We start from the raw sequence: 16,114 nt of genomic DNA, 5'->3' as shown, positions 1-16,114 counted from the left end.
GCGGGGGGACCAGCCTGGGCCGCGCCTCCCGCCCCCCCTTACCCGCTTCAGGCTTCCGGCGAATTAAATGTTCGCGGGAAGCTTGGGAGGGGGCGGAGTTGGGGCGGGGGCGTGGGCGGGGCTGGGGGCGGGGCTGGGGCGGGGCCCCAGGGAGTGTCCTCCATTTGGAGGCACAAAATATGGTAACCCTAGCATAACTGGAAACTGCAAGACGGAGGTTCCTAGGGTTGTGTCTGGGACCGGAGATATTGGCTCGTGTCATTCGGTTTCACAATCCAAGCAGAGGCTGGCCAAAAGTGCTCACTCACGTAGCTGGGAGCAGCTTACGTGCTAGAGGCTATGTGTGACCAGCCCGGGATTGGGGATTCTCACAGCAGAGCAGGGTAAGCAGGGCTGCTCTAGGCACCAGCAAACCAAGCACGCGCTTGGGGCAGCACAACTCTAGAGGCGGCATTCCAGGGGCAGCACTTTGCTCTCAGAGAGTTTTTTTTTTTTTTGCTTGGGGCAGCAAAAAAAAATAGAGCTGGCCCTGAGGGTAAGGCTGGCTCCTGGAGTCAAGGATTGGAGTGACCTAGCAGATCAACGGTCCAGATAACACCAGAGGAACATCACAACAGGTCTATTCACAGAAAGCACGGCAACAGCTGGCACCCTTATTACCAGTCTCAGCAGAGATGTCAAAGACCAAATGGAGATGGAGGCTGTGCTACTCTCAGCTCTTCAAGTGATCCTTCCAAGTCAGGAAGGATCACTTGAGGCATGTTGGCAGGGAATGAGAGATTGAGACATGTTGGCAGGGAATGAGAGAACTTGCACTGCTGCTGTCAGTATCTTTAGTGAGTAAATAGAAGACTTCATGAGCACATACAAATCATCATAATAAACTGTTATTTTATCCACTTTCATTTGGCAATGCTAACCATCTGACCACGAATACATTATGTAACCGACATTTTAAAGGTTTCAGAGTAGCAGCCGTGTTAGTCTGTATCTGCAAAAAGAACAGGAGTACTTGTGACACCTTAGAAACTAACAAATTTATTTGAGCATAAGCTTTCGTGGGCTACATCCCAAGAAGTGCTCAAATAAATTTGTTAGTCTCTAAGGTGCCACAAGTACTCCTGTTCTTTTTGCCGACATTTTAAACAATGCTACTACTTCTGTTCCTAAACGGTATCATCATATATGCAAGGGTTCAGTGCTAGCAGACTTAGGTTTTATTAATTTGAGAAACATTTGGTGGTGATTGTCCTTTGTGACTGAAACATACAATCATCCCTTGGGCTTGAAAGAAAATAAAGAGTGAACACAATCTTGCAAGTCTCCCCATTTTATATTATACATAATTTCTATGCTGTTCAGGCTATTGCTAAAATGAATCTTCAATACATTTGTTTGCAATACAAAACAAGGTGGTTATGTAATCGGGTTAGCTTTGTGAAGGCATCACCACAATGGGTTTAATCTTGACCTGTTTACATCATCTTGTCTAAGTCGCATAGGTTTGTAGATATTAACATTATTATAAAGGAGTGCTGGAGTGTCAGCAACATGCTGCCACTGATAGTAGTTGGTCTGGATGGTCTTCCATGGTTGGGTTGACATGAATGAGGTGTAGCCATGGAAGGAGTTACCTCTATGAAGTGGTGACTGTGATGTTGGGTTGCTGCTGTACCCGTGAGTGCTGGGGGGTTGTTTGGTTTGATATGTGCTATTGGCCGACAAGCTACTGAATGGATCTGAAGGAGTATTGGCACTTCCTTGGTTGCTGCTGCTAGTGAGGCTGCCTTGGGTGGTGGTGCTCGTGTTTAGCAAGAAGGGCACTGTGTGTGGGGGAGATCTCAGTCCCATCACTGGCTTGGACAAAGCATAGAGGTGTCGAAACTCTTCATCAAAGAGCTCTACAACTTGGCCAGTGAACTTGGAAAGGAAGTTCCGGTGAACCTGGCCACACAGCCATGTGAAGCTAGAAGAAAAGAGAACATAAAGTCAGTGTTAACCTTGTCCATGAGGAATTGGAGAACAATGCAAAGATGATGCCAACAGCTTTTGTATTATATTGTTCAACCCTATTGTCCACATGTATTAACAAGATTGGTTTTCCAGATGAGATGCAAGTAACTTAATGTCAGTCCTCTGTCTTTGGTATGATAAACAGTGTTATCATAACTGTCTCTGAAGTCTTCAAGAACCTTGTCAAGCTGATTACCCCTCTAAAGGGAGTAGTGTGAACCAAGTCCGTTATATAAAAGTTAATTCCAACAAGCCTAGTGATAGTTTGGGTATTTGTATAGATAGCAATGAGTCAAATCTACCACTTGAATCTTATTCAAAATCCCTCACCTATTCACACAACTCTTTCACTTTGTCAGAGTGAGGGGACAGGGGTCTTTTTACTATAATATCCCATCTTATTAAAGTGTCTTCCAACAAAAAAACAAAACAAACAAGAATTCTGACGTGTGCAGTGGAAGCCCTGCAGCTGAGATGTGTACCTTGTTGCATTAACTAGTATCCCTAATATGGTGTTAAACAGCAAGTATGTTTGAATATTTCAAAATCTGTACCTTTACATTGGGCTTTTGTGTTGTATTACTCTGGTTGTACGTCACACAAACACACACAAAAAGAGAGAACTGTCCACATTCAAAGTTGCATCACTTTAGCCAAAGGAGCCATCTTGAATCAATTTAGTTAAACTAATGCAAAAGGCTATGTAGACACTGAGCCAAATTTTGCTGGTTTTTCTGTTATGAGTAATCCTACTGAAGTATCAGTCTATCCTGCAAGCAACACTGTAGTTTTGAGTATCTAGTAAGCAGAAGGAGCCAGCTCCAACTCATACTAAGTTAATGAGACTCTCCACTGACTAATGAGAAATGGATCGGGCACTAAATGAATAAGGCAAGCAGGAGCTGGCTGATTTCAAAGGAAGAGCCACACACCTTATATGTAATAGTTCTGAGAATAATAAACCTATATTAACCCGTTTGCTCCAGTTGTATCTATAGCTGCATCTTCTTTCAGGAACTACCCAACTCTTCCATCAGAAACTTTTATCTCCATGTTAGCATATTTTCTAAGTTCAGCGTTCCCGTCTCTGAGGGGAAGGCTCAGGGGAAGCAGTCATTTTTACCATTAGTATAAACTCATCCAAAAAGCATCATTCAAAACACAGTAGACTATGTGTGCAGGTTATATGAAGAGCTGAAAACATTGCCTAAGATGAATCATGTTAAATAAGAAATTTTATAATGAATCATGTTAGGTAAGAAATATTGGGTGTGAAAAGGATTCGTCCAGCCTGAGGCTAATGCTGTTTTATTAATTCACTCCTTAGTTGATATTTCTCTGGAATAATTCTAGTAGTTTACCTCCCTAATGATGTAGAAAAGCCTGTTCCGAGTTCTTAATACATTGGAGTTCATTTTTTAACTGTATCCTCTAAGCCGGGGTGGGCAAACTTTTTGGCCCGAGGACCACATCTGGGTAAGGAAATTGTATGGCGGGCCATAAATGCTCATGAAATTGGGGGTTGGTGTGCGGGATGGAGTGAGGGCTCCAGCTGGGGGTGCAAGCTCTGGGTTTGAGCCAGAAATGAGGAGTTCAGGATGCAGGAGGGGGGCTCTGGGCTGGGGTAGGGGGTTGGGGCAAGGGGGGTGAGGGCTCCGGTTGGGGGTGCGGGCTCTGGGGTGGGGCTGGAGATGAGGGGTTGGGTGTGCAGGAGGCTGCTCTGGGCTGGGACCGAGGGGTTTGGGGGGCTGGGGCAGAGGTTGGGGCGCAGGAAGGGGTCAGGGGTGCAAGCTCCGGGCAGTGCTTACCTCAAGCAGCTCCCAGAAGCAGAGGCATGTCTCTCCTCCAGCTCCTAAGCAGAGGCACAGCCAGGCGGCTCTGCACACTGCCCTGTCCGCAGGTGCCACCCCTGCAGCTCCCATTGGCCACAGTTCCCGGCCAATGGGAGCTGCGTGGGCGGCGCCTGGAGGTGGGGCAGTGTGTGGAGCCCTCTGGCTGCTTCTACGTGTAGGAGCCAAAGGGAGAACATGCTGCTGCTTCCAGGAGCCACATGGAGTGGGGCAAGGCCCAGACCCAGCTCCGCAGTGGGAGCTCCAGGGCCGGATTAAAATGTCTGGAGGGTCGGATGCACCCCCCGGGCCGTAGTTTGCCCCACCCCTGCTCTAACCTCTCTCAGCAACAGTTCATTTGGAAACTGTCAGTGCAATGTCGTGGATTTCACTGGCAGCTCCTGACCCTAAAATTCTTTGGGTTTCCTTTGTATCTCACATTCACAACACCACAGGTGTGCATGGTGCTTCAGAGATCAGATTTAAATCTGAACTCACCTTGTGGATGGGAGCTCAGTTTTACTCCAGCTCTTCTCCCAGTGATGTTTTTACCATTGACTTTAATGGGAGCAGAGTTGTGAGTATTTCTGAAAATCCCATCCTAGTTAAGTCTCTTTGTACTGAAGAGGATATAACACTGCATGTTATAAGAAGGGCAGTTATAAATACTACTAGCTTCAGTACACCTTGTGCTCAGTTGTATACGACCGGCACTATTTTAAATGCTTTGTCTTTTTGCATTTTGAAGACACTACTGGAGAAATGATTTCTTCAGATTCCATAAAAAATGTAGTCGCAATTGATCTGATGAGTAAAATCAGCTGAAAACCTTATGACGGGTTTCATATTTGTTTTTGTTTTCTCTTTTTTACCTTTGATGGGCTTGGATTTGGAATCATGAGATTTGGGCAATAAGCAAGATGGTATTTGTGATGTTGGCAGGCAAGGTGAGCATGGCAGCTGCTGCCTGGGGGTCAGATCTGAAGGTAGCGCTGCCCATCAGCAGCATGATTGGAGAGATTTGCTGCTGCTGGCAGGCAGCGCGCTGCTTTCAAACCTGTCCCCTGGGCAGCAGCCCCCGCTCTCCGGCTGGACACTACAGGTTGTTCTTATGTCTGGGTCAACGTGGGACACCTTGCATAACAGGACAGTAAGAAGTTTACTTAAAGGATTGTACCTCAGAAATGTAAAAAGTAAACTCCCCTGAGCACTGACCATCTCTTACCCGGTGTCCCGTTTTCAGTTGAGGGAAATATGGTCACTCTAGGAGAGGGGTTCACTCTCCAGGGCTTTTAATTTGGCATCTTTTATGAGCACTGTGAGCGCGCACAAAAATATATACTTGACCTAACATTGCTAAAGACTGATTTGATTACATACTAGAGAGAATTAGAAAAAGTAGGGTTTATAATACATAAAATGCTCCAACAACCCAAAGCCAGAGATATAAGTGATAAAACTGTATGGAAACTACCCCCTAAACCAGATTCAAACCCTTCTAATGATCCATGACAAAAAGCTAAGCTGACATGATTTTGTGTTAGCTTTAAGGCCTACATGAATGAGGCCTGGTCTACACTAACCCCCCAAATCGAACTAAGATACACAACTTCAGCTATGTGAATAACGTAGCTGAAGTCGACGTACCTTAATTCGAACTTACCGCACGGTCCAGACGCGGCAGGCAGGCTCCCCCGTCGACTCCGCGTACTCCTTGCGGCGAGCAGGATTACCGGAGTCGACGGGGAGCACTTCTGGGTTCGATTTATCGCGTCCAGACAAGACACGATAAATCGAACCCAGAAGTTCGATTGCCAGCTGCCGAACCAGCGCGTAAGTATAGACAAGCCCTGAGATTCTTAAGGAACATCTGTTGCAAAAGTGTCTCTATTATCATCACTCATCAAAAAGGCTTGTTTGCATTGCTCTTCCCCAGGAGTATAAGCTGCGGGCTAAGATTCAGGGTTAACTGGGGGTGCGGTAGAGGAGTGAGGGGAAAACAACTTAAGAGTGAACAAAGCAAAAGCTAGCAAGCCTATAAAAACAACACATTGTGTGCGAGGCTATGGTAAGCTGTATGAATACTCAAACCACGGCAGGGCTTGATGGAGTTAAACTGTGTATAAAAGATTTGGTATTCACCGCACCCTCTGCTGGCGTGAGTATAAGGTTATGCAGTTTAACAAGGCTCTTGAGATTAGAGCAGCTTGCAACAGCAATGATAAATGCAAGGCATGACTCTGAATATGAACGGTGGGTGGGTGGGTGTGTTAGCCGTTTTACAGCAAAGAGAAAATCTTTGCTAGAGTAAACGTCTGCTTTCCCCATTGCTTCACATTTGCTTTCCTTACACACACATTCAAATACAACATGGATCTGCTGTTCTGTTTTGCCAAATACTAATAGCATTCAAGTATCTTCAGTCAGAAGATTAAAAGAAATCAGAAGTAGAAAGAACAAAAATAAACTGTCCTTTAAAAAGCACCCAATGTATGTGTGTCTCACGGTCTGCCCAGAACTGAACACAAAATGGCTGTCTCTATGGCCAGCAGAGCTCTTGTCTACACACACAGGTTATATCAGTTTATCTGTATCCCCCCCTTCCTCTATGCACAGTGTGGACACATTTATACTGGTATAAAAGTTCTCATACTGGTCAGACCCCCCCAAAGAGCATGACATTTAAAAAAATAATACAGTTTGGATCTTTTTCTTTGCCTTTTGGTTTCTTGAGCCTGTAGGATTCACGTGAGTGAAGTTTTCAAGATTTTCTCTGTAACCATGAGGATTAGAAATGTAGTTTTTTAAACATGAATGCTCAGATTCTCATGCAGTCTCCTAATCTTAGCAGCTGGGGCTTTAATTAAAACTCCAAAGGTTGTGAGACTTATAATAAAATTGCAAGAATTAGCAACACTACATGTTGGAAGGGAAATTAATTAAAGTGGGCTGTACCACTTTAGTTTGGTTAAAAACAATAAAGCCACACCTCTAACTAGAATAGTTATACCAGTATGAAAACATTGCAGGCCAGATGTTATAGGCGTAATTAACAGAAAATAAAGGCTAGATGTACCACATCTGCTAAGGCAGATGGCAGGAATCTAGCGTTTCTACTTTCCTTTCAACTAGCTACTTGTCATATAGAGAGTGAATCTCCAAACGGAGGCTGATCTATGCCACATTAAGAGATCCGTAAGGTGATGGAAATGTACAACATGTCTCCTGGTAATGATTTGCTCATGACATGAAAAATGTGGTAAGCACAATATTATGCGCAGCTTTCTAGTTCTGCTCTGTGGCTGTTCCACAATCTCTTTGGTACCAGCCATGAACAGTTAAGTTAGATCCCAGTCTCTACTAGGATAGGCCATCAGCTCTAGAGCCAGTCAACATTTTTTTTAACCTTTTTTTTTTTTTTTTAAGCAGCATATATTTGAAAATGATAGTTTTTATGAAAACTTTTTGGTTCCAGCAAAATGTTTATCTGAAAATTTCCAGCTACAAATTTTCAATTTTTTAAAATGTTTTATTTATTTGAGAGGGGAAAAATAGCCATTTTAAAATATATATATATTTATTTATTTTTGGTTTGCCATTGTGTAAATTCTGATTGGGTACAGGTTGTGACATGCTGTCACTTGATGTTTTCCTGACTCCTTGATTGGCTGGATATGCACATAAATACTTGAGATATTCACTCCAGCTGTGTCTCATACAAGCATCTCTGTGGTTTGGAAAGTTTTCAGTTTTCAGAAACCACAAAAGATATTTCCTTGCACTATTCAAAATAGAAACAATTATATTTTCAAAATGTTTCATGAAAAAAGGAAAAACGTTGACCAGTTCTAATCAGCTCCAATTTTCTCTGGTAGAGACTGAACCAATTAATATTTAGATCAGCTGTACCAAGGAACTTCAAACTTCGCAGCCTATTGCCCTTTGAAACCACAAGAGTGGTGTTATGTGTATAAATGTTATTTATTAGTTGTATTAGAGTAGTGCCTAGATGTCCCAAATGAGATCAGAGTCCACTGTGCTAGGCATTACACCCTGAATAATTTACTATCAAGCCAGACAAAGGGTGTTGGAAAATAAGGGTTATCATCACATTTTTTTATAGATGTGTAACCAAGCTACAGAAAGATTAAGGGTGAAAGCTTAGCACTACAGAAGTCAATGGCAAACCTCACATAGGAAGTCTGGGGGGCAGCGCTAAGAATTGGACCCAGATTTCCTGAGTCCCAGTTCAACACCCTAACCACATCGCAATCCTTCCTCTAAGCTGTAGAGCTTTAGTATGAACTTGCCACAGTTCCAGACTGCACCAGTAACTACCACATATAACCATGAATGACTTGCAGCGTGTTAGCCAGGACCACTGGAGACAGGGATCTTTTTTTCTGAGAATGATGATAGCCAAACTTTGCTGTGCAGGGTAAATAGTCTCTGACCATTGCATGGTTATAACATGGTTCTCAGAAGGAAAAAAAAAAAAACACCCAAAAACACTTTAAGGGGAACCACTCTTGATCCTCAGTATGCTTAGGGCCTATGAATCATAACCCAGAGTAAACCTTTACTTTCTGAAATACTTTTATCTGTAACCCAGCCTTCATGTGTACAGCACCTAACGCAATGGGGCTCTGATCCCTGAGTAGGACCCCTAAGTGCAACTTCAATTCAAATAATAATAGAATTATCCTCTGGCAGAAAATGTGATGACTGATCTCACCTGTATGAGCCAGAGAGAACGTATCTCCAATCAGAGATGATGAATTTTTCCTGGATTTGCCCTGAGAATTTCCTGCCTGACTTGGCACAGTAAACCTCTCCGGTAACACTTCGGACTGAAATATTCTAGAGAAGACGACAACAACAACAAAAAAACAACAACAACCAGTAAACACACATTAAAATTCATCATCCTATTGCAAAATTTAGCTGGTAATCTCGCTCTTCTCCCCTAGCCTCTATCGCTTAATTTCCCCCTCCCTCTGCTAGGATTTCTTATTTAATTCCCCAACTGTATATTTTAACACTGTAAAGTGCTGTTGCATAGAGTTTAGACCAAATCTTTGTCAGACTTTGTCTTGTGGTGCAATGCCATTGATTTCAATGGGGGAGCAAACCGGGCTATACATTTGGCCTTTGTATGGAAACCTATACAAAATGGAGCTATACTGTATAGAATTGTAAATTTTTGGACACAGCTGGGCCCCCCAGATCTATGACGGTGACACACCACCTATTGAAATGAATGGCAGGGGTATGTCCATAGCTGTGACTAGAATTAGACCCCTGGAGTCAGATCCTCGGTGAGTGCAAATCAGTGTAACTCCACTAACTCCCAGGGAACTATGTCTATTCGCACCAGATGAAGATCTGGTTCTTAGTGTTTTACGTTGTCTCTAGTATAAAACATCTTGGGCTAAACCCCACTCCTCTTATTAATGAGGCCCTGAGCCTACAAAGACTTACACATATTTCTTCACAGTGGAACATTCCTCCCCTTCCTCCCAGCTGCTTTGTAGAAGCTCACCTATGCGGGCCCAATCTGCTACATGAACTCTCTCATGTGCTTGCTGGATTGGGTGAATTAGGTGGCAGAAAGCCTGTCTTCTCAATATTCACACAACACTTTCGGGCTTAGGCGTCCGGACACCTGGCATGAGGCTGCAGTGCACGTGGTGTCTCGGAAGCTTTTACTTTCTTACTTACTCGGAAGCTTTCAGGTGCCTTGGAAGCTTTTACTGTGAGACTTTAGGCGCTGAGCAAGTTTACGGTTTGGTGACAGCAGAGCAGGGGCTTTATGAATCCCAGTGAGACCTAATTCTGGGATTTAGGCGTCTAAAGTGGCAGTTAGTCACCTAAGTCCTTTTGTGAATCTAACCCGTAATGCCTGAGGGTCCCTAGTCATAGACCAGGATGGCACTGTGCTTGGTGCTAGTTCCACTGATTTCCGCAGCACTACTTGCCAGGTATAAAGTTACGCACGTGCGCTTAAGTCTTTGTAGGATCAGGGCCCTAACAGATCAGTCATGTTCGTTGGATGAATAAAGGGGAGCACACTTTGGCTCATAAGTTTTTAAACCCTGTGTTTCATGAAGGCATATTTTCAATAAACAAACCAGCTCCTTAGTTCTTATACTTCCCCGTCTTGGGGATTTAACAAAAGTTCAAACGCCATCATGAAAATGTTTAATTAGCCTCAATTTACTTAGAAACTTGGGGGCCGTTTAGAGAAGAAAGTTTATTTCTTTATTCAGTTTTCTTTCACGTAGTTGAAGACAAATTAGGCTAGCAGCCAGATACTTGTTATATCGCAATTCAAATTAATACCCATGATACTGAGTTACCGCAGAAGAGTATGAGTCAAAACACGTTAGAAATTAGGACCGAAAGCTCTAAGGCTTTAAGAGTTTTGTGTAGTCAGCAATACCTTGAAGTGATCCTCTGCAATCTGCACCTTGTCACACATCTCACTGAAGAGCTTTATATTGCTTTGATCAAGCAACAGATAGACAAAAACACCGCGTTTGTTAGCCGCCTCCAGCACATCACAGAATATCTCGGTATCCGTGAAAACATCCATCATAATGGCCAGAACCTAGGGAGAAAAGGCACTGGTGTAAACAGAGCAACGATACATGATTTTGGGATGCCAGTAAAATATAATGCTTATTTTACAAATAAAAGCTTAAATGGTGTGGCGGAGAGGGGGATATTTTATAGAGATCCCTTTCTTTGTATATAGATGAGCACCCAGGTCAAAGGGCTATCTTGATATTACTTTATTGCTCATATAAAACCAGTCTAAAATATCATTTTTTCTTTATAGGTCCTTTTACTAAGACATCTTAGAGTGAGCTAGGAACTTGTAGCCTGGAGTTCAGTACTCGGGAAAATAATTAAACGACAATCAGAAAACAATAAGAAAATAGCTAAAACGGGATTATTCCATATAAGAGACACACTGGGCTTAGCAAGTAGCTGAATTTCTCCCACAAATCAAATGTATACAGTTTAAATTCATAGAAAGAAGCTTCTTCCATGCTACCCCTCAAGCCTGGAGCAATCCTCAATTCTACAACTGTCCGTATGTCGGTGGACTCAGGTTAGGACCAACATTTAGATTTCATTTTAAAAATGAGTTTCATAAAGCCTAATATTAATAGAATTTTTTTCAATTATTTTTTAAAGTAATTTTATTTGGGATTAAACATTCTGCCCCCCCCCCCCCCCCCCCGCCGCCACACCAATTACACCCAAACGACTGAGTTCGTGTATGAGAGTCTCAAAGTAAAACTGACTAGAAACCAAAGGAAAAGAATCTTCTGGCTGCTCTAATGTACACAAGTGGGCTAAACTGGCCCCACAACAGCTAGGATTCAAGATGGAGGTATAAAGCCACCTTTGCCCCCTATATTCCTTGAGCTGCACATTCTGTGCTGCGTCTCCTGGAGCCATCAACAAAAAAATGAAATTTATCTGACTACAGCATAAGAGCTCTTGCAACTTTCATTGTAAGCCTTTTACAGAGTCTTCTCCAAAGTCTCACTCACAACTCCATTCTATTCACACAACGCTGCAACATTCTGGAGGAATAGGTGCCTCCTGTTCTAAGGACAACCTTTGAGATAAGCCAAAGTAGCTGCAGGCTGATAGAAGTGTCATATGTCCCATCCCTTTAGAGAGAGTAACTCACAGCACAGATGGCTATGGGTGCTAGTGACCAAGTAAAAACAGTTGGGGTTAAAGTGAAATTTTACTCTGAAAAGTGTCTGTAAAAATATCATTGGAGGGTCCATGTTTATTGTCTTGCAAACATCTCCAGATAAAACATGTTCAGTTTACAAATACAATGATGTATTTTCTAACTGCCAACCCTTCAAACCTAACGTGGAGTCTGAGCTTCAAAACGGATTCTTTCCTTCTACTGCACCATCACCAGTAACAAAGGTTCTACAGGCCAGATTAGACCCTCACTGACACCTGTTCTATCTATTGTCTTCAAATTATGACCTCAGTGACACCTGTCCAAATTCATGGGTTGCACAGATGTACTTGGTTAGAACTTAGTAAACAAATCTGTTTGAGGTGCACAAAAAGCAAGAAAACCTAGCTCCCACTTCCTTATCTTCATTGGCTCTGAAAGGCTAAGGGGAGTCAAAAAGAGCCGTGAACATTTATTTTAGTCACTAAAATAAGAAGATATTGCTTTGAATACACACAGGGAGCAATCTGTTGAGTAAGTGCCATTCTTACAGTCACTTTGCAGAGCAAAACTGCATGTTAAGGTTTTCATAGTGCTTATGCAGAGATCTGGTTCAGACAGGCGGTGCACTGGTGTTCCAAATACAAAATGGCTGTGTAACTAGGATACATTTATTTTATTTGGGTTCCTTTATTTTAAACATGAAGAACAAGAGAGTTTAGGTGTGTTAGTGAATTAATGTACTAGCTTCTAATCGCTGGAGAACTGGGTTTGAATTTAGCTCAGTCTAAGACATAAGTGAAATTGTTAGGTGCTTGCTTGGTTTTACTTTGGTTTCCCTTAATGCCAAACCCAAATGGCACAGTTGTTACCTTAAGACCTTCACATAACAAAACCAGCTGCAGTTTTTCACAACACGATGTGAGAGGTACTGTCTGTAAAGGAGATAGGGCAAGCATAGAATGACTTGTATCACCCCTGCTTAGACAGAGGTGCATTGGCAAGGAACATACCAGGGGCTGTTCTAACCAAGCACCACATTCAACAGTATTTATAAGGAGGGAGAAAAACAAACCCGAAGGAAACACGGAGTTTCTCTTTACCTGACTGGTCTTGCTGATGCAGCGGCGTATAATATCTCTGATGTTGCTGTTCTTCTCTGTTTGGAAATACACAGTGGCACTGGATTTCTCCTTTAGATAGGGCTTCTCTGCTGTGCTCCATGTGTGATGCAGGGCTGGTTCACTGCCTTCAGATATAGGGAAGTATGTTCCTGACTGGAGAGAACCAGCATCATTCTGCCTTGGTCCTGTCTCCCTCTCTGCGTGAGATTCATTAGCATAGTAAGGCTCTCTGGCATTTTTCTTGATATACTGAGCTTCCACAGATGACAGAAAATCCACCTCTCCTTCTTCATTTAAGGCTCGGAGATAAGATTCAGTCCCACCGTCCAAAAGGGCATCAGTAGCTAGTCTTACACTTTCATGGTGGCTGAAATCTGCTTTTGTTGGCCTGACAGACTGATTCTTGATCTCCTCTAGCCGTTTCCTTATCTTGCCCACATGTCTCGATCGGCTCATTATTCTTTGTATCAGCAGTTGATTGATGCGTATGGTGAGCACTGGGCATATAGACTATACAGACGAGACCAACACAGCTCACCTTGTATGTAAACAAAGAACAAATGAGCTTCCCACTTGCGGACTCCACTCTGTTGTAAATTCCCTTTTGTTGAAGGAATCATTTGTTAATAAAAACAAATAAATGTTTCTACCGAAGGCAAATTGGCGCCACAAGCTATCGCTGATTTTGTTGGTACAAGTGTATCCAAAAACTGAAGAGGTTGGTTTGCAGATGTCGTGCTAAAGCAATGATTCTGCCTCAGATGGAACATAGGTTTAAAGCTGATTAATTTGCCAATTTGATAGACACACACCTTGCCCTGAGGGCACATGAAGAGTTCAACCTCACAGTACCCAGTTCTGTCTGATTTAATCATACCTCCTTGCAGTACTCTCTGAAGGGTGTGCATGTGGAAGCATTGAGGCAAAAGGAGGTACATTTCTAAGCATTGTTGCACAACCTCCAGAACAGCTTGAGGGTTCCTATAGCATTTATTGTGCAGCCAAACCAACTCAGATGTTAACTCGAATGAAGACAGCAGCCAGTCCATAATTTCAAAACAGTTTAAAGGGGCACTGGCCACTGGCTGCACCTAGTGCCACCATGACTGTTTGTTTAAAAAAAAAAAGAAGCCAAGAAAACAAGTTTTAAAATGGACTAAACATGACAATTGTGCCCCATGCATAATATCTGACCATTACTTTAGGGATTTCAGTAATTTATTTCTTTAAAACTACTCACCACTGAGTGAAAATAAAACAAGCTTATTACTGGGAGGGAATGTTGTCAGAGGGCTCATGCAGGGATCAAAGTATCACAGTGTTGCAGATTCTCATAGTAATTTGATCACATCTTGTGATCTTTTTTTTCTTAACCCCCCAGCTCCTGGAGCCAAGTGATTGCACAAGAATCGCGGCTTTTATTTAAAAAAAAAAACAACTTCCTGGTTGTGGAGAAAATCTTAAAACATGGTGCAAGTGCACCTGAAAGTCTGAGAAACCAGAAGGAAAATATAAAGAGCCCCAAATTTATTGCTTTTTAAGAATCTCATGATTTTGGGCCCCAACTCTTGATTTTTGAATGTGTGGGGTTGCGAATATTGGAGTCACAACGCCTGTGTCTGACTCTGGTGCTGCCACTCACCTGCTGTGAAGTCTCTTAGGTAAGTGCCATTGAAATTGGTAGGAATTAGCCATCTAACTACCTTTGTGAATATCACTCTTTAGTTCACTGTGTCTCAGGTGGCTCTTCGGCTCACCAAGGAGATAATTGACAAGACATCACTTCAGTGGTGCTGGAACACTTTTAATAGTGGGGGTGTTGAAAACCAGCCCCCTTACCCTGTCTTCCCCCCCATTCCCAAGCTGGGGCCAGGACCAGGGCCGTGTCTCTGGGAGCGGGGACCAGGCTAGGGGTAAGGAGGCCATAGCTGGAGGTGGGGAATTCCCTACTATGGATGCACTGAGCATGCGCACCTGAACTGAGCAGGCACAGTAACATCTGCTGTTGCAGCTGCCCTCACTCTGCCCGTATTTGCAGTCAGACTTTGCTGCCTGCTCTTTGGAGAGTTTAAAAGGGAGCAAAGGGGGCAAATCGCAGCGGGGAGGGGGTCAGGGTCAGGGTCAGGGTCTGAGCAGGGGGCAGAAATTTACTGGCCAGGGGGGAATCAAGCTACTGGAGGTAGCAGCAAAAGAGGGGGGAGATGCTGCCAGACCCTGTCCAGGGACAAAACCCATCCAGGGAGGAGGAGAGGGGGTAAATTACCCATAGGATGCAGGGGTGGCTCTCTGTATTTTGCCGCCCCAAGCACGGCAGCGAGGCAGCCTTCATCGGCATGCCTGTGGGAGGTCTGCTGGTCCTGCGCCTTCGGCGTACTTGCCGCCAAATTGCCGCTGAAGCCGTGGGACCGGCGGACCTCCCGCAGGCATGCCGCCAAAGGCAGCCTGACTTCCACCCTCACGGCGACCGGCAGGCCGCCCCCCGCGGCTTGCCGCCCCAGACACACGCTTGGTGCGCTGGTGCCTGGAGCCGCCCCTGGTAGGATGACACCTGCTGTGCTTGCAAATGGGGGGGGAGGGGGCGCAGAGGCTTTTTTATTTCTCCTCACAGGACGCTGCATGTCAGACCCAGAGCAGAGGGCAGGTTTTCCTGGGGCTGGGTTCTTAAAGGAACAGGCATCCCAATTCCTAGACTGTCAATGCTTAGACACCGCAGCACCTCTCTGTCTTATATAAGTGCTGAGGTGCTACTTTACTGCTACAGCCAGGAGACTTAATGCTGTGAAATATTGTACATACACTCCCTCCCTCAAACTCTGCGTCACACATTCTGAGTATTTAAAAGATTCTATCAGTTTATAAGTCTATATGAAGTCACTGCAGCTCCTTTCTTTTATGTAACGAGCTGAGGTGCTTAACTCCCTCCCAGAGCCCACATGTCCACACCCCCTCCTGCACCCCAATCCCCTGCCCCAGATCAGAGCCACTCCCCTCACCCAAACTCCCTCCTATAGCCTGCACCCCAAACCCCCTCTATAACAGGGCACACACCATGCCCCTTCAGTTCAGCCCTTCTTCCCCTCTTCTCAGAGACACTTCAGGCTGGTGTAACGCCCATGTTCTTTATTTGTGATCTAATCCCCACCACCAGTTTCCAACTATATACAGGCTTTTTACAATAGCTTGGCCTGCCACAGGCCTGGCCAGCCACAGACTAGGAGACTCCCTGTGAGCCTGACCTTCCCCTGCTGGTTTCCACTCCCCTTGTTCTTACTTCCTCTCAACTAGGGTTACCATATTTTGTGCCTCCAAATGGAGGACACTCCCTGGGGCCCCGGCCCCGCCCCCCGCCCCGCCCACGCCCCAACTCCGCCCCCTCCCAAAGTCTCCGCCCCCTCCCCTGCTTCCCGCGAACATTTAATTCGCGGGAAGCC

The 16,114-nt window shown here is 44.3% G+C and overlaps 1 protein-coding gene across 1 annotated transcript; it reads right to left on the bottom strand.

The window, feature by feature from the left end:
* Nucleotides 1–1,168: 1,168 nt before the first annotated feature.
* Nucleotides 1,169–13,991, bottom strand: FAM83A (family with sequence similarity 83 member A). Its single transcript, XM_034759462.1, has 4 exons — nucleotides 12,663–13,991; nucleotides 10,285–10,452; nucleotides 8,578–8,702; nucleotides 1,169–1,966 (listed from the first exon to the last, which is right to left on the bottom strand). Exons 1-4 carry the CDS (start codon nucleotides 13,137–13,139, stop codon nucleotides 1,447–1,449), a joined length of 1,290 nt encoding a protein of 429 aa, XP_034615353.1. The 5' UTR covers nucleotides 13,140–13,991; the 3' UTR covers nucleotides 1,169–1,446.
* Nucleotides 13,992–16,114: the final 2,123 nt, after the last annotated feature.

The sequence above is a fragment of the Trachemys scripta genome, chromosome 2 (genome assembly GCF_013100865.1).
Source record: "Trachemys scripta elegans isolate TJP31775 chromosome 2, CAS_Tse_1.0, whole genome shotgun sequence".
NCBI lineage: Eukaryota > Metazoa > Chordata > Testudines > Emydidae > Trachemys > Trachemys scripta.
The sequence above is the reverse complement of the archived record's forward strand: the minus strand, read 5'-3'. Positions and strand labels throughout refer to the sequence as shown.

Bases quoted from the DNA above. Each gene is read 5' to 3' on its own strand.
- FAM83A (XM_034759462.1), bottom strand. From the start codon at position 13,139: ATGAGCCGATCGAGACATGTGGGCAAGATAAGGAAACGGCTAGAGGAG. The intron at 8,703-10,284 runs GTATTGCTGACT...CGTCTTCTCTAG, and splicing joins TTGCAGAGGATCACTTCAAG to AATATTTCAGTCCGAAGTGT. The intron at 1,967-8,577 runs GTGAGATCAGTC...CTTTTCTTCTAG, and splicing joins GTTCTCTCTGGCTCATACAG to CTTCACATGGCTGTGTGGCC.